This window comes from Semicossyphus pulcher, unplaced genomic scaffold (assembly GCF_022749685.1).
Source record: "Semicossyphus pulcher isolate SPU_LCO1_2020_fin unplaced genomic scaffold, fSemPul1.0.p SCAF_11, whole genome shotgun sequence".
NCBI classification, from domain to species: Eukaryota; Metazoa; Chordata; class Actinopteri; order Labriformes; family Labridae; genus Semicossyphus; species Semicossyphus pulcher.
In genome coordinates this window covers 10,106,619-10,133,534 of record NW_027211615.1, presented here as the reverse complement: position 1 = coordinate 10,133,534, position 26,916 = coordinate 10,106,619, and the positions used below count along the sequence as shown (strand labels likewise).

At 43.4% G+C, this 26,916-nt stretch overlaps 1 protein-coding gene across 2 annotated transcripts in view; it reads right to left on the bottom strand.

Annotated features, from left to right (window-relative positions):
- LOC138585378 (glutamate receptor ionotropic, kainate 2-like) overlaps positions 1-26,916 on the bottom strand; it is a 77,025-nt gene that overhangs the window by 9,854 nt on the left and 40,255 nt on the right. For both annotated transcript variants that reach the window (XM_069657687.1, XM_069657688.1), the window contains exons 7-14: positions 16,484-16,627; positions 14,801-14,908; positions 14,563-14,676; positions 14,240-14,446; positions 13,362-13,585; positions 9,399-9,517; positions 8,367-8,584; positions 6,666-6,891 (exon numbers count right to left, since the gene is read on the bottom strand). In XM_069657687.1, coding sequence (XP_069513788.1) covers positions 6,666-6,891; positions 8,367-8,584; positions 9,399-9,517; positions 13,362-13,585; positions 14,240-14,446; positions 14,563-14,676; positions 14,801-14,908; positions 16,484-16,627 — 1,360 coding nt within the window. The remainder of the gene's footprint in view (positions 1-6,665; positions 6,892-8,366; positions 8,585-9,398; positions 9,518-13,361; positions 13,586-14,239; positions 14,447-14,562; positions 14,677-14,800; positions 14,909-16,483; positions 16,628-26,916) is intronic.

The window sequence follows — 26,916 nt, the reverse complement described above, 5'->3', positions numbered from 1 at the left end:
TCTCACTCCTCTCCGCAGTCTGTGAATTATAATGCACAGAGAGTTGGCAACAAAGGCCGGGCTTTGTGCGCCGAGCTGCTGTTGGTTGTGATGAATTAGCTGCCGTTAACACGCGCTTTCAGACACTATAAATGGTGCATATAAACACGAAAACTAAAGAGCCCAGTGGGGTGTACATTACATAGATAGATAGGGTTGTGAGTTTCTATGTATTTTAATGTAACGATGAGTAAAAGGACCCAAATCCAGACAGTAGCTTTGTGTGCTAAGCTGCTGTTGGTTCTGATGCTTAGCTGGTGTTAGCATACATTTTTATACGCCATAAATGGTGCGTATAAACAGGAAAAACATGTCTGCACATGTGATTATATGTGTGACAGAGATATGGTTGTGTGTTTTTATGTATTTTAATGTAATGATGAGTAAAAAGACCCAAATCCAGACAGTAGTTTTGGGTGCAGAGCTGCTGTTGGTTCTGACAAACTAGCTGCTGTTAGCATACATTTCTATATGCCATAAATGGTGCATTTAAAAAGGAAAACTAGAGAGCCCAATGAGGTGAACATTACATGTGTTATTGGGATAATATCTGTGTATCTGAGATATGGCTTTGTGTTTTTATGCATTTTAATGATACGTAAAAGGACCTAAATCCAGACAGTAGCTTTGTGTGCCGAGCGGCTGTAAGTTCTGACGATTAGCTGGCGTTAGCATACATTTTCCTACGCCATAAATGGCGCTTATAAAAAGGAAAAACACGTCTGCACATGTGTGTTATTGGGATTATATGTGTAACAGAGACAGGGCTGTGTATTTTTATGCATTTTGTAATCTCATGGTGAGTAAGAAGGACCCAAATCCAGACAGTGGCTTTGTATATGGAGCACCAATAAGCTGCCGTTAGCAGACGCTTACGCCATAAATTGTGTATGAACACGTGCGCACAGTGGGGTATGTTTGGGATTACATCTGTGTATCTGAGATATGGTTTTGTGTTTTAATGCATTTTAATAGCATGATGAGTCAAAAGGACCCAAATCCAGACAGTGGGACGGCGCCAGAATTAGCAACAAGGCATTAAGGCGCAGCGGGCGCCGGCATGATCAAAGGAGGAGTAATCGTTTCAGAGTACCCGAGTGGGGTCGTGTTCTTTCTCCCATCCACAGTGTGTGTGACACAAAACAGGGCCAAGCGAGGCACAGCATGTACACTCTGTCCCTACCAGGCCAAGAGAGATTAATACTCACCGAGAGCGTTCATGTTTCATTTATAAACTGCTTTTAAAGCTTGTTAGTGTATTTATGTGATTAGAGAAGGAATACGTACTGAAGCCTGGTTTCCATTTCAGGCTTTTTGGCTCATTTGGTTATTCAGAGTGACTTAAAAGAGAAGAACCAGCAGTATAACAGTACATTTTTATAATCCCGACATAGCAGAAATGATTTTACAAACATGTGGGAGCATTTTGTGGTAAAACTCTAAAGGGGGGAATCAACAAAAAATGGCCCCAGGTAGCATCACTTAGTCTGCTGCTCTCATACAGTTTTGCCTGTCAGCCCCTTTAGTTGATTCCCTCTCCGTCTCATCTATCATTTATCTGCTGCCATCCATCATCCTTTCATCTCTGTGTCTCTCTGTATTTAGACTGACAAAGGGGACATTAATATAAAACCTGAAAATTACACAAAGTGCCTCTGTTATTTTGGAAAAGCACATCACTGTTTGCTTCTTTGATCATAAATAGTCCTGTGATTTTGTCAGCGTATTTTGGGGGTTTTAGTACTTGTGCTTTCCTTTGACAGAGCCGAGTACATACATGTATGCTTTCAGTCTGTGCATGTACCGTAGTTATGCGGTGCTCTGAATACGCAGTTGTGTACATGTACCGCGTGCATGTGAGAAGCATATGCTTGCTTCATTTGAAGATGAGGGATCTATCAAGTATGCGAGTCCCCTGATTGTGGCTCCCCTCATATTTCAAATGATTAATGATGGCCTAACAAAGCAGTCCTTGGATAAATGCTAATAGGATGGGTCCTCAGAGAGGAGGATATGGAGAGCGGGGCCTGGGCGGATGGTAAAACGCTGTGCTTGACACACTGTGCATACACAACTACCTGACAGATGTTCAGCACCAGAGGACATCCATCACTCGCTCCCTGTCTGGCCTCTAGTATTAATGTGATCTCAGTTTAAGTCGATCGCTTTAGATGACGCATTTCCTTTTTGGGAACAGGACGTGTGAGAACCAACGTGTGCTACAAGGTTAAGACTTATTATGCGGCTTGATCTGGTTTATTGCTGTAACAGCTCCCGCGGGAACAAGCTGCTAAACAGTGTGGAGCAGGGAGAAAGTTACAGGCTGGCAGTCGACCTGAAGAGTGAAGTCTTCATCAGAGGTGGAGGAAGTATTAAAATGGCTTCACTGACGCAGAAGTACATTTATATTTCTACTTTAATGACGGACCTTCGCTTTTTATAGAGTTTCTTTTACAATATTATAAAAGGATAAAACAGGAAAAGGCACTTACGGTAATAAAAGTAAAACTATTTGATGCAGAAAGTGGCCCTTAAGAAAGATATAATATAATATATAATAATTACTCATGCATTTTAATGTAAGCAGCATTTTTATTGTTGTAGTCGGTTGAGATGGAGCTAATTTCCTGTTCAGCATCGGACTGCTGTATGATTGTTTCCATTGAGGTTAAATCTGCTGATCATTTATTTGATTAATTTGCTGATTGTTTAAAATGCCTCCTTAATATGTTTGTTTTGTATAACTAACTAACCAAACCTCAAAACTATTCATTATTATATATGCCCTTTATTGTAATGTTGCACTATCCACTGTGCTGCTGTAACACTGTAAATGTCCCCATTGTGGGACAAATAAAGGATTATCATCTTATCTTAAAATAAATTAATAGAGAAAATCAGAAAATCCTGAGAACCATGAAATGTTTTGCTTTTTTTAAATGAAAAATTACTGAAACAGTTAAAATTAATTGCCATTTAATTTATTAAATGGCAGTTCTCGTTTGTACGGGTAATAACACAGAACTTTAATATACGTCTCTCATCTCATGACGATCGTAACACAGCGCTGCACCTGGTCAGTAAGTCAGCATCGGTGCAGACTCGCTGGTGAACCCACTCCCACTCTACGCTCAAAGGTTTGGAATGGAGCCTCCGCGCGAGCGCGCAAACGCAGTGGAAGTGCGTAGGGAGAAGGTGGTTTGAGAAAGGCCCCTTGTCTCCCGTGTTGACCCACTTCCTGCCTTTGTGTGTTTCCTGCTTGTTTGATTATGTGCCCCGCTCTAATTGTTTTCACCTGTTCCTTGATTGTCTCACCTGTGCTTGATTACCCTCACCTCCCCAGTGTAGTCTTTGTCTTCCCCTGTCTCGGTACCAGTTCGTCTTCGTCTTTATTTTTTTTAGATTTTGGCTTCTGTTTTTGCTGTTTTTATTTTATCTTCATTTTGCTTTTTAACGTCTTGTTTTATGATGTGTTTCTTTGCTTTTGTTGTTCTGTGTAAAGCACTTTGAATTGTCTTGTTGCTGAAATGTGCTATATAAGTAAACTTGCCTTGCCTTCATCTTTCCCTGTGAAACCTTACGTCCAATGGACTTTTTGTTGGACCTTGTCGTTTTCTTTAGGATATTGATTTCCCTGTACTTTATTACTAACTAAGCCTTTTGTTTTAATTTTTTACTAAATATTCGGAAGTCTGCAATTTGGTCCTCTCCCTTTTTGTTTGTGCTCCACACTTGACACAGAGTAAAAGAACCTTACGCACAGTACTTAAGTAAATGCACTTAATTATATTCCCCTATGATCTTCATGGTGTTTGCGATAAAGAAACAAGGAGGAAAAATCCACCTTCTAAGAACATAAAATGTTCCTTCTCTTGTGAGAAAACTTCTGCCATGAAAACAGAACTCACTTTGAATTAATGAAGCGATTAACTATCAAGACCTCTTCTATCACATTAGACACATTTTAGAGGCTGTGATCAGCTTTATCCCTGAAATATTGAGCAATGAACACCAGAATTAGAGAGTGAAATGAGTTAGTGGGCACTAATAACTTTGAAATAGGACATTTTTAACCATTATTTTTTATGCATTAGAATACTAGACCACTTATCGCTGAATTAAAGTGATTCGGGATATATTTTGCGGTCATATATTTGATGCACTCTATTACCACACGAATGGAAATAGACCTGAAATACGTTCCAGGTCTGTGTGTCCATCTCAAGGGCGTCAGTGGGAGTGCTCCTGCACTTACGGAGCCACAGTGGGACTATATTTCACAGCATCACCTCGGCTTTGTTACAGCCGCGGCAATCACGGCATCCCTGCAGATCTATAACTGCCCCATACTCATCAGCGGGAGCCGGGTCCAGATGTGGATGGCCTGAATGAATCCTCCGTATTTTGATGGCCCTCATATCGCTGATGATGGATGTGGCGATTACGGCTGGTCGCAGTGCTCTCCGTGGCCTCGTCATAAACGCTTTAACCTCCGTGACACCGCGATTGGAACTATCACCAACTTTTGCTAAGTGCCCGGGGTGTTGGCTGAATGTTTATTAACCCAGGTTAAACTTCAACATGTCACAAATAAATCAAGGTTAAACTGAGGAGAGGCTTTAGATTTGAATGCTTTTGGATCTATTTTTTTCACTGGCAGCATGTGGCTTCAAAGCTGTATTGCAGTTTTGCTGAAATCTCTCTTCTCAAAACTTGATTTATTTGTAAGGTAGACGATAAGAATTGCTGAAAATTAGCTTTAAGCTAACCTAGCTACATTGCATCAAATGGCAACATTAATGTTAAATATTGTACATGGTCCCTTTACAACTTAAATAAATGAATAAATGATTTTAAAGCTAAAATAGTAGTTTAAACAAATAAACAGATAATAAATCAAATAATGTTTTTAAAACCATACAGTAAATATTCTATACATATAACACTTAGTTCTGACCAAGTAATCTGATTGGATAAGAGGCATTCCATGAGTGCTGATCACTGGGACGTTTCACTCTGTGTATCACTCCGCCTCAGCCAGGTGTTCTGAATACCGTTAATTAACATTTCATCAGACCGTGTACGTCTACATTGATGTAGCTGGTTCCTCTGAATCACACAGCACACTCTTATTTCACTGGTTGATGATAAATTAAATCAAACAGATTAATGATGATAAAACACAGCTGATCTGTGGCGACCTGTAGACTTAAGCTGTGTCTCAATTCTGGGGCTGCAGCCTTCAAAGGAGGCGGTTTACGGAGGATGAGTCATTCATAGCCTACATAGACCGCTAAAGCCGAACTGAAATGAGACGGTCTGGTCTACGGAGGATTTCTGTTCCCGCCCTTACCCTTGCATCACCAAACATCACTCCTGTCGCCTAGCAACAGGTAGCTAGCGGGCTAACTAGCTAGCACAACTAATATCATGTAACTTAACCTATTATTTCAAAGATAATTTGTTTCAAGGCCCTTTCATTTTTTTAACATTTGTATCGCTAGCTATTCGATTGAGTTGAAACCAAAAACTTCCTCGGCTGCTCGAGAGTCCGCCATCTGGTTTGAATTGGCGCGCAATAAATCTCAGGATACGTTGGGTTGCGAAGGATGCGCCCGATGGATCCTTCGAGGCCCGGGAAAAGGAGGACGCATTTGTCAGCTGCACGTGAAGCCTTCAGAACTGACAGCCTTTGACGCAGTGTAAGAGCATGTTTGGGTTGCTTGGCAACAATGGTCCAGTTTGGAGCAAAACATTGTTACTATTATTTGCTGCTTGTGTAAGTGTTCGAGGTTGTGATGTTGTGATCATCATTATCTGCGTCACAGCTCCCTCTCATGTGATATTGCTTAATTATAATATAATAAGGGAAACTTTTTTCATAACACAGTTAGTGGGAAAAGAGCAAATGTATGTTATAACAAAGTAATCATGGTTGTGATGGTTTTACTTTCTCTTCTGGAGTTTAAAAACGTCAGATTGTATTTTTGTCGGGGTTGGATCAAATAAGCAGTTTTAAAGAAGTTCTTAGTGCTTGTTTCGGCTCTCTGAAGTGCTTTGTTGTTCTGCTTTAATGGTCAGATACAATTCACACTGTGTCGAGTGACTCACAGGGAATTGCACTGAATTGACTTTCGGGTTGCTCTGTGATTGCTCTGCACTCACAATCTTACGCCTTCTGTTGTTCCAAAGTAGGCTAAAACACGCCATTAAAAGTATCTGTGAGCGTTGGTTAACCCAGGTTTGCTTCTCTCCCCTGTAAATAATCCTGTGAGAAAATCGTTACAGTGAAAAAAAAAACACACGCCCGTGAAGGCTGCAGCTCAGATGGCGCCTGTTTCTGAAGCCGCCGGCACATTTTAACCTTATCCATAAATTCAACCTCAAGCCATTCGCTTTTCATTAAGCTAAACCTTTTACACTTCGCGCTGTTGAACCATTATACCAGTGACCCCATCAATAAAGGTCAACCTTTCCATTCCCAGAGCTTATCCATCATCCAAACTATATACCTTTATCTGTCACATAGTATCTGCAGTATCTCTCCCACACCTGAAAGCTTTTCAACAGTTTTTCACAGCACTGCAGGCGGCACAAAGGAGCTGCTTTAAAAAGAGGTTGTTTACCCATAGGTGTTCCCACTCCGTACGCTTTGGAGTCTATGAGGCCTCCGATCTGCGTGAGGTTGCAGTTTCTCTGGGTGACGAACTCGATGGTGGTGGACTCCATGAGGAAGGCGTAGTCGGAGGTCAGGACGCGTTGGATGCCCTCGTCCACGTTCTTCACCATCACAGACTGCCTCCTGCTGTTCATGAACTCCCACATCTTGTCATAGGTGGAGATTTTGGTTTTCTACGAGACACCAGAGGACACAAGAGGAGTGACGATGGAAGTGGTGTCAGGAATAAACATGGTGGTCAACCTTTAATCCTGCAGCGAAGATCAAGATATAGCCCTTAAGATTTTATTAAATCAAACCCCTTCTTGATACTATTCATGGTCTGCAAATTTTAGACACATCCTTTCAATATATCTACAAAGTATAAAGTCACAGCTGACTCCTATAAAGACATTGCTCAGTTAAGTTGTCTGGGGCGGCTGTGGCTCAGTGGTAGAGTTGGTCGTCGGAGGGTTGGCTACAGTCACGTGTCCAAGTGTCCTTGGGCAAGACACTGAACCCCAAATTGCTCCCGAAGGCAGAGCCATCAGTGTATCAATGGGCATAGATCCTGTTTGGAGATTGGCACTTAGGCCTTTGCCATCTGTGTGTGAAACGGTGAATGTGACATGTTGTGTAAAACTGCTTTGAGTGGTCGGAAGACTAGAAAAGCACTATATAAGTCCCGCCCACATCAGAGGGGAAAACAATTCTCTTCTGACTCTGCTTTGAGTGAAGTTGCCTTCCCGTTACTCCTGCTAGCAAATGACAAGGAGGCATATTTCCAAAAGCTGCAGTGAGGTGGGATGCACAACCATCCAATCAGAGACAAACAGGGAGAAGTGGATACAGCAATAAGATGTGATGCATCAGTGGTAAGAATGGTAAAAGCTATGGGAACTTTACGCTCATAAGTTTGGCCATACAAACTGTAGAGGTTAAAGCTAGGCTATGGAAGGCCTGGTTTTGATTATTGTTTTAATGGTAATCTTATCAAATAGTTTTAAATGTGTATAAAATATATAATTTCTTGCCTTTTCGGAGGGCCAGACACAATATGGAGTTGCCAGTGTACTTTTCCATTTCTGATCGACGTAATATAATAAAATAATCCTTTAAAGCTGCAGTAAGTAACATTATTAAAACTAACTTTTTGTCATATTTGCTCAAACTGTCACTTTAAACGTGCAGTAGTACATGAGAGAGATAATCTGAAGTCTGGTTCCGAATGACGTCACCATGGCAAGATGGCAGCGCATGTCACGGCGGCTATTTTGGCTTCAATTTCGTTCACTGAGACCAAATGGAAATGAGTCGTCCATCTATACAGTCATTGGTTTCAGCACATGGCTGCAAATTGTTGCACCAGTTTCCCCCCCTCTGCTGGGCATGGTTGGGGTCGGATTCATTGGCCTCTGTCTCTTTACTGTGAGGTGCTGTTGAGAAGCTTCTTGCACCATGCTCATGAAAATTACAGCACAATTATTATTGACTGACTATGTGTGTTTTTAAGTAATCAGAGACACTAGTTACTCTTAGAGTGCTTACTACAGTACTAAACAAAGTACCTGCAGGTGTCATTAAATAAACCAGGACTGAATCGAAAGAGTTGAACTTTAATTGATGAGAAAGGACACGACTCTTCAAAGACCGCGGCACACCCAGCTACCTTAAAGAACGTCATGGTGGCCCCGTCCTCCACCACCCCGTACAGGATCTTAGTTTGCTTGGCCAGGTCGTCGGCTGAGTCGATGGGCGACTCCATCCTCTCCACGGTGAGGAAGGCGGCCAGGTTGGCCGTGTACGAGGAGATGATGATGAGGGTGAAGAACCACCAGATGCCTCCCACTATTCGAGTCGACAGGGCCTTGGGCATGAGCTCTGAGCCTGGTGTGAGGGAGGCGTTACACTGATAAACGTATTCATCTCAGCAAGACGTCGTTATGATCTGATCTGGTGTATGAATGTAAAGTTTATCTGAACAAATACGAGAAGATTATCCTTTAAAAAAAAGTTGTTTCAAGAAGTCTCTTTAGGATTTCAGCTGAGGCAGATGTGCCTCTCGTCTTTAGCAGAAATCAGCCGAGAGAGCTCTCGAAACAGGATGATTGTTGGATTTCAAACAAGTGAAATTATCTTCTCTCGGTCACAAGTGAGAGCTTTAAATAACGCAGGAGAAAAAAACTCCTTTTTGCACGAATCAGTCACATTAAATTAAACACATTCAGTATTGAGGATTCAGAACAGAGCGGAGAAGTGACAGGCTGTTTGGGCCAGAGAGTCATGTACTCAAGGTAACCTCACATCCTGACTCCACACCCCACTGGTCTCTAGGTGCTGATGGGCCAAGGGCAAGAGGAGAGGACACTGGGTATTATAGCATTATTATAAAAACTGTATAATATACGAATACATCTCACTAGTAGTTTTAAGAGTAACACGTTTTAACTTTAAGTGCTGTTTGAATCTGTCCCTCTCATATACACATATAGGTTTACTCCATGTTGCTGTGAGCTAAGTAGATCAAATTAAAAACCCATTACATGCACATTTACTCTCAGTTCGCCTCTCTGCCAGTGGACCCCCAGAGATCTCTCCCGTTGCCGCTGGCCTGAATAAAACAACCCAACCCTCAGAGACAGTGGGATATAGAGAGCTCCAGCTCCACAGAGCAACAGCAGCCACAGGCGGAGGCAACTACCTTGCTGCATGAGAGCCCCAACTCCAAACCAGAAACTATTGAGCAGCGTAAAATTGTTTTCCACTACGTCCGAGTCGGGGTTGCACGGGTGCGGGTTGTACCACTCGTACGGGCTAAACCTGTAAAAGGAGAGAGCACAGACACAGATGCGTTAGCGGGAAGGAAAGAGCGGATTAAGCGGCACATATAAATATACATTTTAAGACGCTGTGAGCAGGAACAAAGAGGACGGGGATGTATAGAAATCCTGCGTCGTCGCCTCGGGGTCGGAGCCTCTGCAGAGCAAATCATCCTGGCTTTCGCAGGGATCAACTTATTGGCATATTCAAATGCCATCAGTTTATTGTGAGGACAGATCAATAGGCTGGAATAACACTGTCACTGGCGATAATGTCCCAGAGCGTGATGATCTTTGGAGCTCATTTGGATTCACTGACTCAGGAGCCGTTATGTGATTCCCCGAGCAAGTGCAATCACCGTTACTCTGCGGGCGCCATATCCTCCTCCGACACCACACTCGAGACTTCTGACCCTCTCTTTTCTTTGCTTTTGCAGCAGCCGTCTTCTTCTAGCTCCTTTTTCTCTTCTCCCTGCACCTCATTTCCCCCCTCGATTGCCTCGCTGCCCCCCTCCGAACCTCCCCTTTGTACCCCGAGCCGTCCTACTCGGCTGATTGTCAGCATCTTCAGGTCAGCTGTGGACATTTCTCATTTATAATCCTAAACAAAAGTGGCACGGCATTAGCGCAGGGTGATTGGGTTAGCGTTAAGCATCGGGAAGTGATTGAGTTTGTGCCGAAGTGGGAGATAGAGGGAGCGTTGTTTATGCAGAGTTGCGGGGGCCCCGTCAGGTGAGGCGTTTAGGGAGCTTTCCCCCCCGAACACGCTGCATGCTAATCAGCTCGTGGGTTATATTTATCTTAAAGGTTCAGACTGCATAGAAATGATGCTGTTTAGAGACGCACAGGGACGTATACAGACGGTGTTTACAAGGCACAGAGCGGCACTTTCACATTACCAAACCAAATGTTATAGAAAGGCAATTTGAGCGCAGTAGATCCACATCCAGATGTGTCATGTGATCCGTCTCTGCAGCGTAATTAACTGATTTTACAAGCAACATTTCGGTCCTATTGCTCCTCCTTCACAGCTTTTTCCAATCCCCCGAGAATCATCCAGCCAGCGTGGACACGGCTGTGATGACACACTATAATTCTTCCTGTCAACCCCATCAGGATGCCTGATTTGCTGGAATGTCAATGAGCTCGGTCTCCTTGAAACCACAGGCGACTGAAACGGCACAATGGCCTTGTGGAGGAGCTGCATGCGGTATGCAGCGCGGTGTGTGCGCTCGCATGTGTGTGTGTGTGAGGTTTAATGTGTAGCGAGCCTCTGGCGTGTGGATATTGCGCATGTGCCTCTATAGCTGTGTGGGTGTGCGTTTGTCTGCGGCAGTAACAGTGTATTTGCATTGGCTCAATCAAATATTTTCTCTGATGGTTTATTTATGTTGTTGTGGAGCGCCGAGCTGCAGCTTGAGGCACACTGTGGGTGAGATGCGATATGCGCCGTAGGTGAGGTCGTGTAAATCTACACAACAAGCTCCTGATTGGATTGTGTTTGTCCCTCTGAGCGTCTACATGTGTCTTCTGTCGATGCGGATCCTCTGTATGACCTTTGCCTGCAGCCGGCTCTGTATTCCTGCGGGCCGTGTTCTGCACACCGATCACCAGGAAGGAAGGCGGACGTGCAACATGCAGACGTAAGGTCACCTCCTCACGCCGAGCACGGGGGACATGTTGAAGTGCACGCAGAATTCTAAAAAGATCCTTCCTACTCTCCTTCGCCTCGTCCGGCCCGCCACAATAACACAACACGCTCCTTCCATTAAATGTCTGTTGGATTCAATTACGCCGGCCGGCACTTTAAGATCTGCTGCCTTTCTCCTGAAGAGGCCGTGCTGCTGGACGGGGTGTTATAATCAGAGACGTCCAAGACTTGCGACAGCCTGTAATTACATGTAAACATGTTATGATGCAATTAAAACCATGCAGGTGGATATTTCCTACACTGGAAAAGGTTGTGTGATCCGAGTTGTTTTTTTTAATAAAGAAGGGAATCAATTCAACCACACAGAGCTGCGAGAAACTGTATTTCTCTGGAGCTTGAAATGAGATCGCTTATTTAGTCGGAGGAGAAGAAAAAGGGAGTATGCGTGTGGGATGCTGATCAAAGGCGTGAATCCCCTTTGAGATTGAGGTGTTTAGTGTTTTATTGTGCAAAACCGGGTCTTCATAAGCGCACTCGGCTCCCTCTATTTGCAGGGGATTAAAAGAAAATAATATACTCTGCATTTAGGGGATTGTCCAGTCAATCGGCGGCTGTGCAATCAATACCACAATTATGAGAGAACCAGCTCAGCGAAGTGGAGAAAACACTGTACCTCACATTTAAACTCTGCTGAACATTTTTGGTCCCGAGCAGTATTTATTGCCACGCTGTGCAAAAAACAGCTCACAATGCATGCACTCAGACAAGAGCGTTATAATCTAATAAAAGTACTGAGGCCATTTCATTACACAAAGAATATCAAGATAATGCATGCTGATCACTTACCCCGACCAAGCGTGGAAACAAAGGGGATAAAATTTGCATATTCTGAACTAACTTAGGTGACAGTTGCTGCTTTCCTCGGATGTGATCATTTTGCCGGTAACATTTGATGAGATGTGCATTAAACCCAAAACCTCCCAGGATCTCTCAGAGGAAGGAGAGGAGCCCCGGGGTTAACACGCTTCTCTCTGCATCGGTCATGCATCGAGGGGCTGTTAGAGGGGTACAAGATATTTGGAGGAGTTGTTCTTGTACAATGTCAGCATTGTGCTCGTGCATTTCTCACAGCTGATTAAGAGAGATATAACGCTTGTTGGTTTCGCAGGTGCTGATGCTTGCTCAAATATGCCTGAAAAAGTGTGAATCAGCTGATTTAAACTCCACACCAGGGTTTGTGCTTGTTTTAGCTGCTGTACTCACAGTGACAGTCGCTTATGAAACATCTGCTCCTGCTTTTTACTCCCTTTTTTTTTATTCTTTTCAACAAAGCTACTTCAGAATTGAAAGACAATGAGGCTTAAACAATGGATTGATTTTAAAACTTTTCTCTGTGGTGAGTTCAAGAGCTGGTTGGCGGCTCTGAAATCGGAGATATGTTCGTTGTTTTGCCGTTAAGTTAATCTTTTTAAAAACAGCCTACACGCTCAGTTGTTTCTTAAAGGAGCAGCTCGCCCCCGGGAAAAAGCCGCTGTCAGTCAAAGCTGGTGTTCTCTGTAATCAATAGAAGCAATATTTGAAATTGGTGCCATAGCTGTGGAGAAAGTTGTTCAAAACAGCTCATGGTTTCACCCATTCTACATTCCTACAACACCCAGCGTGCATTGCGCCCCTCTCTCTGAAAGGAACGGCCCAGCGAGAGACGCTGGAGTGAAATACTAACGTTTTCACTGAAGGCAATGGCTCAGAGATTGCATTTGTTTCCTACCATAATGGCATTAGCTCCCCGTAATAGCATGACAGGACTGAGGTTGAAAATAAGCAAACTGGCCCTTTAAGGCAACTCTTACAAAAACAAAGATTTAAAAGCTCCAATAAGCTACAGAAGTTTAATCTATAAGAAAACAAGCACAAACGCTGGTTTGCTCCTCTAAAGTTACGTTTTGGGCTTTAATTTTCTTTAGTTTCAAACCAAATCTACATAAATAAAGTCTTTTGAGAATAAAGGAATTGAATGCCTCTTGCAGGAGAGCTTTCTTCCCGAGTCACAGCTTGATAACTTTCACTGAATGAGTTCCCCTCTTCAGGCCCGGAGGGGGCAACTGCTGCGTGTTAGTGAAAGCAGGCAAACAGGTAGGGAGGAAGGAAGTGGAAGAAGGATGGAGGGAAGGAAAGGGAGGGTTTGGCATGTTACCTGGCTATGACAAACAGCACACAACTGACACCCAAGCAAGCCAGCAGAATATACATCCAGATATCGGGCGAGAGGGGGTTGAGGAAGGAGAAGACCCCGGGGTTGGTGCCGTTGGGCTTGCGGTACAGGATACTTATCCCCAGCGTCATGAAGGGCTTGGAGAAGTCGATGACCTTCTCCCGGACGTAGGTGATGGCCAGAGGAGCCACCGCCAGGTCGGCTTTCTGTAACGAGATAATAAGGGCGGAGAGGGGCAGGTGTTTGAGTCCAGCAATAAAAGATAATCAATTGAATTAACATCTGATTTCTGTCCACAGCTGCTCGGCTCCATATGTACGGAGAGGAAGAGCCGTGACGGAGGACAGACAAGAGCTGGGGTCATCCGATCACATAGATTAGCAGGTAGGAGGAAGAGATTATTACAGGTTATATGTTTGATCCTTCTTATGCAGTGTCACAGGTGAGTCGCCAAGGCAACAATTTTGGGATTAATCTGTGACAAATGTGTCCCATCTGAAAGGAAGATAAGCTGTCTGTGGTGATAAGAGCCAGCTCTGAGATATTTATTTCATAACCCCTGCAAGGAAATCATCAAACAGCCAGTTTTACAGTCCTGTTGGTTCTGCACAGGATGATCTTCTTCAGCTAATCATGCCAACTAACAGACTGTGGTTAATCATGTCATTTATTATGTGTTTCATTTTCTAAATGTTCATCTTTTTAAGTTAAAACAGCCATAAATGAGCTCTAAAAACCTCATTGTTCTGGAGGATATATGCTTGCACTATTTGCTCTGCCTATTATCTGCCTTGAAAACTTGAACATGTCTATCTATATTTAAACAATATATTTAAAATATATGATTTCAGCTGACTCACATGGTCCATGAGCTCCCGCACCATCCCGTTCCACTGGCCCGTGCCTTCATCCAGCGCTCCGTACTTCCCGTCCTCCACTAACCGCACCTCGTAGCGGAAGCCCAGGATGTTGGAGAGCTCCCTCAGCAGGTCGATGCAGTATCCCTCGAAGCGGTCGTTCCCGTACAGAGGCTTGTCAGACTTCTTAAACATGACATACGGCTCCTCCTATGTGCGGAAAATAAACAAGTTTAGAACTGTGTCTGTTTTGTATTCAGCAGTTTCTGTGTGTATTTGCTGAATGTGTGTGTGTGCGTGAGCTGCCTGTGTGTATATTTATGTACCAGTATGGTGGAAACACGCAGGGATTTGTTAGCCAGAGAGTCGGTGATGTTGGATGTCTTGCTTTTGTGGTTGTCAGTCATATTGAGGCCGCTGGGAGGATCCCATGTTCCAATCTGTACAAACACAGAGTGTCAATCAAAATCACCTTGTCCTGTCTTTATTTGAACGGTTGAAGCTTTCAGACGCACACTTCCTTTTCCTTCAAAACTCAGACTTTCAGGCGTAATAAAGACGCACCTTTTCCAGCCCCTCCTCTTTCAGGCTGATGACATCAAGGTCAAAATCTGTCCTCAGTCCGTTGGTCTTGTTGAAGAGAACACGTCCTGTCAAACCGTCCCAGTGCGCCTGCAGACAGAAGCATCCAGAATAATAAACTACAATCCTCTGCTTTCGATACTGTCATTCCATTAACCTTAAGATATCGTCTTTCTCAACAATATCAGTCCCAGCGCTAACCATAAAACTTTTTCTGTCCCAATTACAAATTCCGTCTGGCTCTCCCCTCGCTGTCTATCTCAACAACATAACAAGAAACAATAAAGCAGCGAGGATAGAAGCTGGTTTGACAGGTAAGAGTTCATTATGCATGTGCTTCATTGTGCTTGAAGTTTCACTTCAAAGCCGCTGGAGGAACAGACGGGCACGGAGAGTGATAGCAGACGCAGGAGGGGGAGGAAGCAGCAGCTACTACAATGAGCTCATTCTGAAAATTACCTGCAATGATACCATCCACAGAATGAAAGACCTTTGTAGAACAAAGCAAATGGCTGACCCTGACTAGAGTTAAGGAGACGCAGGGAGGCTTTGATATAAACACGGGTGGAGAAATGCACGAGGAAAAGTGGGAGAAAGGGAATTAAACATCACAAAACACATGTTGTTACAGCAGGAAATGCAGTGGTTAGAATAGGATGAAGATTATTGAGTGTTAAGATTAAACATACACTTTTTAAGGATGTTAAAGAAGAAGTTCGGTGTTTTTAAACTTGGGCCCTACTTCTACAAATGTGTTTGTCAAAATGACTCATAGGAAAAAAAACTTTTGTAATCAGTCCAGTTGACGGCCTCCGCCGTAGCCATGATGACAATCCGGCCACAATGGCTGCAACATAATACAAAGTACGTCAACTAAAAGTTCTTGTTTTTGCCTCTGACAGGCTCAGATTGTTACTCCAGGTGTCCGACAACATTACGGAAATGATCCCTACATGATCGTCCTTTTTTTAAAGATTAAGATCCTCTTTCCAGAACCAGAAACAGAAGCCTCCATTTAGAAGAAGTCTCACTCTGTAATCTCGCGGGTGGTGAGGTGTTACCTGACAGGATGGTGGAAACTTGAGTTAGAGAGAGGATTTGTTGACGTAGAGGACTGCCAGCAGGAATATATTTCCCATGGCCATGGCTGAATATTTACCTGATTTCAGCGATGAAAATTAGGCATTTGAATTCAATGGCCTTGGTGTCCAGAGATGAAACCTCGGACACTACACAACTCTGTGTAACCACGTTGATGGATGGTCCAAAATAAAACTGGAAGAGGCAGCCAAGACCACAGGGACCAAAAGGGCAACTATCTATCAAGTAAGTAGACCAAACATGCATTTGCGTGCATCTAATTTCTTTAGAAATGTCACAGTTTCTGGTTACACAAAAAGGAGCTTACTCTTTAAAAAAAGGACGATCTTTGTAGGGATCATTTCCGTAATGTGGTCTGACACCTGGGGTAACAGTCTGAGCCTGTCAGTGGCAAAAACAAGCTCTTTTAGTGGACGCACTGCGAAAAACTGATGCAAACTGGGCGACCAAGTTCACAGACAGCCCCAGAGATCAATAAAACATGCTCAATCAACACCGTTCAGCAGATTCAGAAGGTCAAAGGTTAAACCAGGGTGCACACTGATAGCACTGATGGCCGTGTACCTCTTTGATCAGGCTGATGAAACGCCCCCCGAAGCGCCACGGCTTGTGTCGATTACACTGCAGGGAGCTGACGGTGATCTGCTGCGACTGCTGCACCGCCACCGCCACCACGTGCACGGCGTCGTACATCAGCGCCGCGTCCGTCTGCAAAACAAGGGAAAGGGTAATATCGTTAGACATTTTTACAACACCTGCCAATACATCTGTCCACATGGCCGACCTTTCACCGCTCCATTTGCTCACCTGCGGAGGAGCGTAAGAAAGCGCGCCGAGTCTCGGGTGACTTGCTTTAGTCGGGGACATAAATTAGGAGGAATGCCAGGCGGTAAATGCCCCGCACAAATGGCACAGTGTCTCAGCCGGTTAGTAAAAATACCCGAGCACTGTCTGAGGGAATGAGAAAGCTCCGCCAGGGAGAGTATCTCAGTGGAAGGCCGGGCCTGTCAACAGGAAGACTAATGGCTCCTGATGGGTGTGCCTGCTCTCCAGAAAGAAGAAATGCAAAACAGGAGCTGGTGCAGATGGGAGAACTCGGACTCTGTAACACGCTCAGTGCGCCGCACAAAGCTTACTGGGACACATGGGGACTCGCATTGAAAAGCTTGAATGATAGCCGTGCATATAACCCCGGAAATAAGTCATCAAAGGGAGTAAAAGCTCAGCTGAAATTTCCTCACTCTGACACGCTGAGATTTATCTTCACACACGACTTCCTTTGGAGACACTCCACATTTACCCAGGTCAACACATTACAGCTCAGCTCAGATCCTCTTTCCATGGTCCCGCGCAGGCTGAAACACACTGCGCTGATCTTATTTGACAAGTCCTGGATGACCAACCTGCATGCGAGGGAGTATGAAAAATGACTCTGAGAGCAGAAAGTATCTGCACATATAAGGTCTTTGTGGATGCGCCGGCTGTCAGGGAGAATGAACTGGGCTCGGGCGCACAGCGGGAGACCAATGAGCTGCTGTTCTGCTCGTATCGGCTCCGTATGTCGACTCTATAGGCGCGGAGGAGCATCCGCCGCATCCATGTGGAAGGAAAAGAACATAGAGGGAGGAAAAGTATGCGATACACAATTTCTGCAAGTGAAATTTAAGGTGGCAGGTCAAATACAGGAATAAATCTAACTTCCAAAAGCAAGGGAAGTGAAGACAGAAAGGAGGGGAGGGAGTTTATGTGTTGCGGGCAGATTGTCAGTTTTCCAGTTCTTTTGGAGTTGGCGACTGCTGATGTCAAAGGCAGCAGCAGATCAGAGGACGGGAGAGCCATCGCTGCTCTCTTTCATCCCCGCGACGTCCCTGAGAAAGAGGACAGCTAGTGCCGTATCTGCTCAGCCAGTGCAGGCAGCGTGTGTGTGTGTGTGTGTGTGAGTGTGTGTTGTGGTGTTCATGGCCAAAGCTGATTAGGAAAAGAGTCTAATCTATTTCTTGAATAGCGGGGAGGAGCTCTAAACACTGCCAATATCCGAGCACTATTTTCCCCGCTGAAGAGTAAGTTCATCACGTCCAATCATCCAATTATCGCGTTAGCAACGACACAAAAAGACGTGATTGAATCGAGTCTTATTTTATTTCTATCTTACAGATGCATTTGATTTTAAAGTGGTGATAATCACATTCAGTTTCAGTCGGCTGCATTCCACTTCAAAAGTTCACGATACATTTTGAATTCATTTATTCAACAAATTCACTTTGGAGGAGATTTTAGTTTGACTGTGACTCGGTGGAATTCATGCAATTCAAATTAAATCTGCACGGCTGCCTCCACTCAGACTCAGAGTTTCGAGTTTGACCTTTAAACTTTCCTCCCATAACCTCAACTTTTCCCTCTCAACATCAATCAATATCACATTCCCATTCTTCTATGTACAAACTCTTTATTCATTAGGGTCAAACTGCAGCGTGCGTGGCATCTTCTATTAAAGTGCTATAAATGTATTCTGTGAAAAAATAAAAACGTCTGCTGCTTTAAAACAGACGCAGTTTCAAAGTTTGTTTTTGTTTCACTTTTCAGACTTATTTACGGCAGAGAACAAAAACCAAGCGGGGGTATTTTATCACGAGTTTGATGTGTGACTGAAGGCTGAGAATCGGAGGATTGGAGTACTTTATGATAGATTATAAACATGCACAGCGTCCCCTTGATACAACCACAGCTTCATAGAGCGGTATAAAAAATACATGCTTCATTTAAAGAGTTTTTTATCTTGGTGTTTATTGTACCATAAAGATGGATCTGGCTACAAGATGCATCCATTTAATAGATGTATTACAGTATAAATACGCTTCATTATATAGCTGTGTGTGTAATCCGAGGCCAAACTACTCCCATCATCCTCTCTGTTTGAGTGATTAATGCCTTTAGCTTCTTCACAACCATTCCTGGAAATATCCCCCCTCTCTTTTAACTTCTGATTGCCGTGATGCATCAAATATTGTCGGGCTCGAGTGATTTGCATGGCAGCGATCTTCTTCCTACTTTGCCTTTGCAGCAGAACAATTCCTGAAAATCCCTTTGTGATGGAAACAAAAAGAGGCTGGCATCAAGTGGAAGACGGAGAGATCAAGGAAGAAGGAGGGCGAGTGGGGGAGGGGAGGGGGGGAGAAAAAGAAGTGAAATGATGGCTCACGGCTCTGGCAGATTGCATTCAATTTAAAAACAATCCAAAAGCGATCTTGATATTTATATCTGAGCTGAGCACGGGTCCTGTGGGCTGTTTTAAGTGCTTTAAGTGAAACCAATCTCAAAGCCCCGGGGACTCTCAGACACAGAGTGGAAAGGGTTTCAAACAAGATGCCCAAAACCTTTGTTGCCATGTGTTTCTCTCTCGCTCAAACACCCACATCTGAAAACGCACAAGCCCCTTTTACTTCAGTCAAAGTAAACCCAAAAGAGTGCAGGGTTGTTTCTGTAGACACACTGTGGGGTTGATCGTGCTGGGTCACACAGCTTGTATGAGATTCAGTGGAAGCTAAACAGGTTGGGTTACTTTGACCCAACTTCTAGTTCATCAGTTTTCCTGCTCTTCAATCGTCAAACTGGATCTTTGTGGCTCCTCCTCTGAAAACCAGGGGCAGAGTTTTTAATTGTAGCATTGGTGGGGACACATTTTTTTTACATTAATTTAATTTAATTTTTTTTCATGCATTATTTAAAATTGGATTATTCATGTTATTATATCTCCTAGTAGTCTCGGAGAAGTTTAGTTGACAGAGAGCGAGGACAGAATGATTCATCTCCTTCATCTGCACTCTCCCTGCCTCATGAAGGAATTATTAATTCACAAATTAATATTGTTTCATCATTGCTTAAAACTGAAAAGAAGAACTTACTTTAGAATATGAACTCCAATCTCTGTCTTTATCTCTTTCTCTCTATCTCTTTCTCTCTCTAACAGGTATTTGTAGCAGTAAATAGGTTTTATCCTTTATTTTATCTATTAAGTATAACGGATGAACGTAACTTTTGATACCGCACGCTGTGATGATGAGGTGTCTCAGATGTTGCGCTCCGACCAAAGACATACGGTCGGGGACATTAATTGATACTGGTATGCATAATATTTAAACGTACTGCACTCCCTCAGAGAGAGACAGAGAGAGAGACAGAGAGAGACAGAGCGAGCGCATGCATATGGACAGCTCGACACGGCGCAAAAATCATTTGAGCATGAGCCATGTTGTTCCGTTTAGTGAAGTGTGCTGAACTGAACTGTAGACTGGAGTCCTTGTTTTCAGAGATCGCATCTCATATGCACGACTCCTCCGCAGGTTGAAAGTGCAACAGTTAGGCCTATGCATAACATATATTAATTTTTGGACAAAATTATTGGTATGGACGTGCCTTTACCGTCCCTACCCAATTCTACGCCCTCGGACAAAACACCCACTGGGCTGGATTTTATGGTTGGCTAATATTAATATTGTACCTATATTTAAATAAGTTGTGGTTACAGGATGATTTTAACCTTGTTTCACTGAAAAATACAATCTGGGATCAATGGGAGGTCACTGGTTTCTATTCTGTGACATATATCAGAGCTAGCTAACGACTTAAAGCTGGTTAGCTAGCTCTGAGGGGGCTGTGCTAGCTAACTTTAAGCTATATAGCTGATAACCACGCTAGATCTACAGCCTTTTTAATGTCTTTAATTTAATGTGTTGCGGTCTCCTGGCTGTATTTTCCAACTGACTTTGCTGTCCACTGAACTGTCCACTTTTTTCTAAACTGTTTTTGGTCATGTTAGCTAGCTAGTTAGCGAACATTCCCCCTGCTACTGGTTATGTTTCACCTGCTTCCATCTGCTTTTCTGTGTCTCTCTGCTTGCTCTGTTTAAATCCATCTTTGTTGCTAAAATGCAGCTTCAGAAATATTAATTGTTATATTTTACATAGTTAATAACTTGTAATGCGACACTGTGTATTATGTTTAAACTAAAGGTACGACCAACTCTGCATCAATCGCCAAAAGAGGAGACACAGCCTTCAGACAAACCACTGAGAGTGGAGTGGAGCTGTATCTGAATTGTTTTTGATTTGAAAAACTTTATATCTATAACTGTTCTATAGTCATTTTTTCTCTTGCCAAAAAATCATTACTTGCACCTTCAGAATGGCCTCCTTCTGCATAGTGAGTTGTTAAGTTGGGTTATTTTTAAACCCTGCAGATTTTTGTAAAATGCCATCTTCCACATCTCACATCTTCCTTTCCAGCACATGATGTCTCAGTTCATCCCTGCGTGTCCCCTTTCTCATAAACATGATACGTGACTAACATACAAACATTAACACACATGCAGGAACCAATTAGGAAGATGTGTGAACACCACACACACGCGACAAAACAGGAACGCAATCAGACACAGTCACAAACCTCAGCGTGGAAGCTTCCCAGAGGCATGCCTCATTTGTTATAGTTGCATGCAGTTTCCTCATTTAGAACAGGTGAACTGCAGGCACTACTGATCTACCTGCTGTGTGTGTGTCCATGTGTGTGTGTGTGTGTACACAAATATATTCCTCTTTACTGCATCAGTATTCACACCCGCTCTCCACCTGTGCATAATTCCATAACTCCTCCGATAATGTTGCACCCTGAAAAACGGCATCGCTCTTTCTCGTCTCACCTCTTCGCAATCAGTCATCCTCTTCCCAGAATTCCTCAAAACACACACTCAGACACACACACACACACACACACACACACACACACACACTACTACTACCCTGTCTGGCGTTGGACGTGTACTGTTGCGTCTTGTGTACAGTGTGGAGCTCCACTGTTTATACATATCATATACATCTGATTAGCCCTAATGAGATTAGCACTGACCTGTTATTCAGCATGCATCACTAGGCTGCAGCTGCCAGGCGCAGAGCAACAACACACACACACACATATACACACACACAGACCGGCAGCATTGCCATCAGCATCAGAGTCAGAGTGTCAGCGGGGGAGAGAGAAGCTCATTGTTTTCTTGAAGCTGCAGTCACTCTGCCCTCAGATCGCAGACAGACCCATGGGGTTTGATGATTTGATAGAACAAGGAGGTAATTATTCATTTCATTCTGTAGTTTATGTGTGTTTGTGCTGCTTCACTTCACCGTGGGCGCAAGGATTTCAGTCACAATTCCTCCTGTCAGAAAAAAAGAATACTGCACTTATAAGCTGTCTGATTTTAGCAATTAAATCTTTACTAGCTGAGTTCTGTAAACAATAAACAATGAGCTACAATTTCTGCTTTAATCAAGAGACACAATTTCACCGAACGCCCACTGAGTGAGATAATTCTTCAATCCATTAGGATAAAATCCTCATTTAAAGTATAGACACCGGTAGAAACGTCTGTTCATGATCAGTGATGAAATTTAACTAAAGGAAGTAGTAATAATCCTAAGAATTAAAGCCAAATATGTTGCACATAGATATCTCAGATCGACTGACCAAATGCTCTTAAATGTCCCACATTTAGGGCTCAAAACAAGTTTTAAAGGGCCAGTTCATCGATTTTCAACCTCAGTCCTATCAAGCTGTTATAGGGAGCTAATGCCATTATGGCAGGAAAAAAATGCAATTTGGCTCTGTGCCTTTGGAAGACACTATCCGCTTCTCCAATGGGCCCTGGAAAACCTCCGCCAGACGACGTACAATGCGTCATCTGGCTGAGGCCAGGGAGCTCGCTAAACTACACTTCCTCAATCTAGGACGCTGCCTCCGATGTCATGTCTCGTTCAAAATCGTCAGGTTTGAAATGTAGACTGCAGACCTGAAGATTTTTTTTAGACGATCCACCGGTATATTCTCGTCTTATTTCAGATTCTGTACAGCTCTGAGCCATTGCCTGCAGCGAAACGGTAGTATTTGACTCCAGCGTCTCTCGCTGGGCCGTTCCTTTCAGAGGGAGGGGTGCTATGCATGCTGGGTGTTGTAGGAATGTAGAAAGGACGAAACCACGAGCTGTTTGTACAACTTTCTCCACAGCTATGGCGCCAATTTCAAATATTATTGCTTCTATCGATTACAGAGAACACCAGCTTTGACTGACAGTGGCTTTTTCCAGGGGCGAGTTAAAATAAGCTTATTTAAAATTATTTTATTGAACAATTCCTTTGAAGGTCAAGGGTCAAACTATTTGATGATATTTTGATGCTTCAAATTTGTTTCAGTATTATTTTGGTTTACTTTTAGCTCCACAGTAGAAATGATATTGTAATATATGTGCTGGCACTGGTGAAACACGAGACCCCGGGTGATGAAACTTTGTCAGTGCGTTGCGAATTGTGCAAACTTTCACTTCTGGTACAAAAATGAGAAGCAGTGGAAAACAGTGAAATGTGACGTGTGATTTATGGGGCGTATTATGTCTGTTTCAGGCCTGCTGGCGGAGAAGGGAGAGCAGGCTGTGTCAGATCATTCTGGTGGGAAAAAAAACCCTCGGGTGACTGCGGCTCAGCGTAGTGTAATCTCTCTCACTGTCCCAAACTTTTCCACTCTGTCTCCCTGCATCCCTCTCTTTCTGACCGCCTTATTCTGCCCCAGTCCTCTTCTATCTCTTCCTCCCTTTCATCCCTTTTGTCTTCCTCTCAGCGTCTTCCCTCCGCCTGCTCCACTTGCTCTCTACAGTATTTCACTGAGCTGTGCGTGAATGTTACTCAGCGTGGGTATACAGGGGGGCTTTGCCAGCGCCGTCACTGCCATTTTTCCGCTTTTTCTTTTGTGCGTTGGAGGCTTAATCCCTTTCTCACATTGCGTTTCCACATGCAGAGGCGACAGAGCAGCCTGGTTGTACTCTTTTTAAATGAGGTTTTTGTCACAGGGAAGTGTGAGTGGCTTCTTCCAGCGAGGACCCCTGGGTAACAGATCCATTGATGGTGCAGGATTTATGTGAGAGAGCCTTCATGGTTTTATTGTAGATTTAAACACAGTTTAAAGGCGGATAAAGGACTACACTGCAGAGTTTCTTTGTTAAAGAAAAGGGTCCAGTGGGAGCTGTTTGATGTATGTCTATATATTTAATCCAGTATTTATGTAGTGTTATTAAAATACGCTTATCTTATCAAATAATGGCAGACGCTTGAATGCTGACTCCGCGCTGAACTTAGATATTACTTTTATAAATGTCAAAGGGATCCTTCTGTTTCAAGAACAAATAAGCGTAAAATATATAAGCATAACCACAATAACACCATAAGTTTAAACACCTTTACATTGTATATTTCAGACGGGGATGAGAATTAGAGACTTTATCAAACGCTGAAAACAAACTTTATGTTTAAATAGCTAAAGGGAAGTTGCAGTTCAAGCATGCAAAGACTGCTAATGATAACAGTTTAGTCTGGCTTGTGTTTGTTGCTGCCAGAAACATGTGCACAAGAGATATTTTCCTATAAAGATTTGTCTACTTTTGGTTGAAGGCAAGGCAATAATAAGAACCAGTTTACTACATTACAAGATGTAGCACCTACAGCCATGCTAGCAGCTTTGTGGGGCTGTATTTAGGAACATCAATGCTAATGTAAGCATGCTAACATGCCTTAAATCAGTGGCTCTCAAGTGGTCTCGCCTCCTCAATGACAGTGACGTATATTTAATGAAAAATGGTGCAGAGACGGAACGACACATCACAGTGTGTCAGCACCACAAAAGACAACAGTGTAATAGTATAAAGGGAAAGGGGAAAATACTCCCTTTACTTAAATATGCTATAAACTGCAACATAAATACAACCGCTGTAGGGCCCATCAAGTTTCAAGAATGTAACTATAGTTGGGATTACCCAATCAGTGAATACATGGATGTAACTAAACTACACTACTACTGCACGCACGTCAAAGGAAAGGTCCTTCAAAATAAAAGCGCAGCTTTGACTTTTTGCTCACATCAGCGACCCACTGAAAACAGCTCACCCACTTTTGGGTCCCGACCCACCAGTTGAGAACCATTGCCTAAATGCTATCTTAGTTTAGCATGAAATCATGAATCCTGTTAGCATGAAAATATTTGCTTATGAGCTTTAAAGACAATGTACTGCTCAGGCCGATGGGACTGTCTTAGTGAATTTTAACTCCACCAAGGTGGTTGTTGTTCGGAGCCATTAGTTGGCACGATTATGGAAAAGCTGATGGCCCACTTTACATGAAACTTGTAGAAGGGTTTTAGCATGGTGTTTGTGCTTGTATTTTAATATGATAAAAGACTGGGCTGTTTTGGCTTTGGCGGAGGTTCATCTCTCCGATAGGCATCCTAGCTTTGTAGGTATTTGGTCATGAATGAAATCTGGCTTCCTGCTAGCTTATTACATTTCATCATGAGGAGGACGTGAAAATCAATGGAAATTAAAATAGAACAATAAATGTTAAGCCTTTAGGGGCACAAAAGGAAAACGATGAGAACAAAACTCCAAGGCAAACAAACCACCCCTAAGATATCTGAGTTTACACTGAAGGCATAATCGGACTGACAGAGCCACATTTCCATCCCTACAGCTATGCTGCTAGCTTGGCTGAAATGTCACACATTGTTACTGTAAGTGACTGCACATAAGACACATCAGATACAATAGCCTATGTGCTTAACTATTGTATTCAGTGTGACCAAAGAGGTTGTGAACGCTGTGAGCAACGGTGTCCCAGCAGACCCTTCAGGCACCAGCGTGCTGTTGGCAGCATTGTCCACTTCTGAGTCCACCATAATTAGCACCACGCTGCCCATCCTACACCTGATTAAGTGGCTGTTTAACATGGCGGCCTTTCCTCATATTTAATCAACCCCCAGCCAGGTTTAGCTAAAGAGGCTCGTAGGTGCCCACTTCACAGGTTGTTCCTCCCCTCGGATCAGCAACTACTCTCCAATAAATCCAAAGTGACGAAGCTTTCACGAATCAAACCACTTGAAAACACGCAGAAAAGATGGGTCGTGATTAAATTGTAAATCAGTTAATTCTTCATGAGAGACAAGTAAAAGTTAGGGCTGAACTATGAGGGGTGGAGAAGGAGGAGAGAGTTTGTTGGAGGGCTACACAGTGCTGCACATTTGCCTACCATCTGGTGAACGCTGTGGCCAGAGAGAGAGAGACAGAGACACAGGGAGAGGAAGAGAGGGGGGGATGCAGGCAGTATGGAGGGAGTCCACACTTGATTCATTGCTTAAACAACACAGGCAGTGTTAATTACATCTGGGTTGCTGCTTAACAGTGGGCATTTCACAGGGGTCATTGCTAGATAGGATGCTGCTATAAATTTCAATATGGGTTCTACCCATGTATTTTTTTCATTCTGGTATTTCATGAGAACTTGCAGTAAGTATTTTTACTTCTTGCAACAACAACACCAGCAGATGCTCATACTTATTTCTATGTGTGCATACAGGAGACATGCCTTCTTATATTTCTCTACAGTTGCATTTGTCATGTTTCGAGTGCATTTCTGTGCATGTACATGTGAGCATGGTACATTGGTAGATGTATTCAGATTGTTACAGATGAGCAGCCATACCACAGAATAAATGACTCTGTTACATGCTAGGGCCCTCCATGTAAACATTTATTATTTGTGTATAATCAGCAAAATGCGCTGAAGTTGAAGTGTGGTCATTACAGGTTTCTGTTTTTCAGTCGTAGTCGTCTCTCAATCGGAAGGTTGGGCGTTCGATCCCTGACTGCTACGGCCACATGTCAGAGTGTCCTTGGGCAGGACACCAAACCCCAAATTGCTCCCGATCGGAGATTGGCACTTAGGCCTCTGCCATCAGTGTGTAAACATGAGTGTGAAAGGGTGAATGTGACATGTAGTGTAAAAGTACTTGTGAGTGGTCGGAAGACAAGAAATGTGGTATATAATACTGTATAACGTGTGCATGTAAGTAATAGGGCTGTCACCTTTCCCAAAAATCAACTAATTCAACATGATTCGTGATTCTTTCAAATT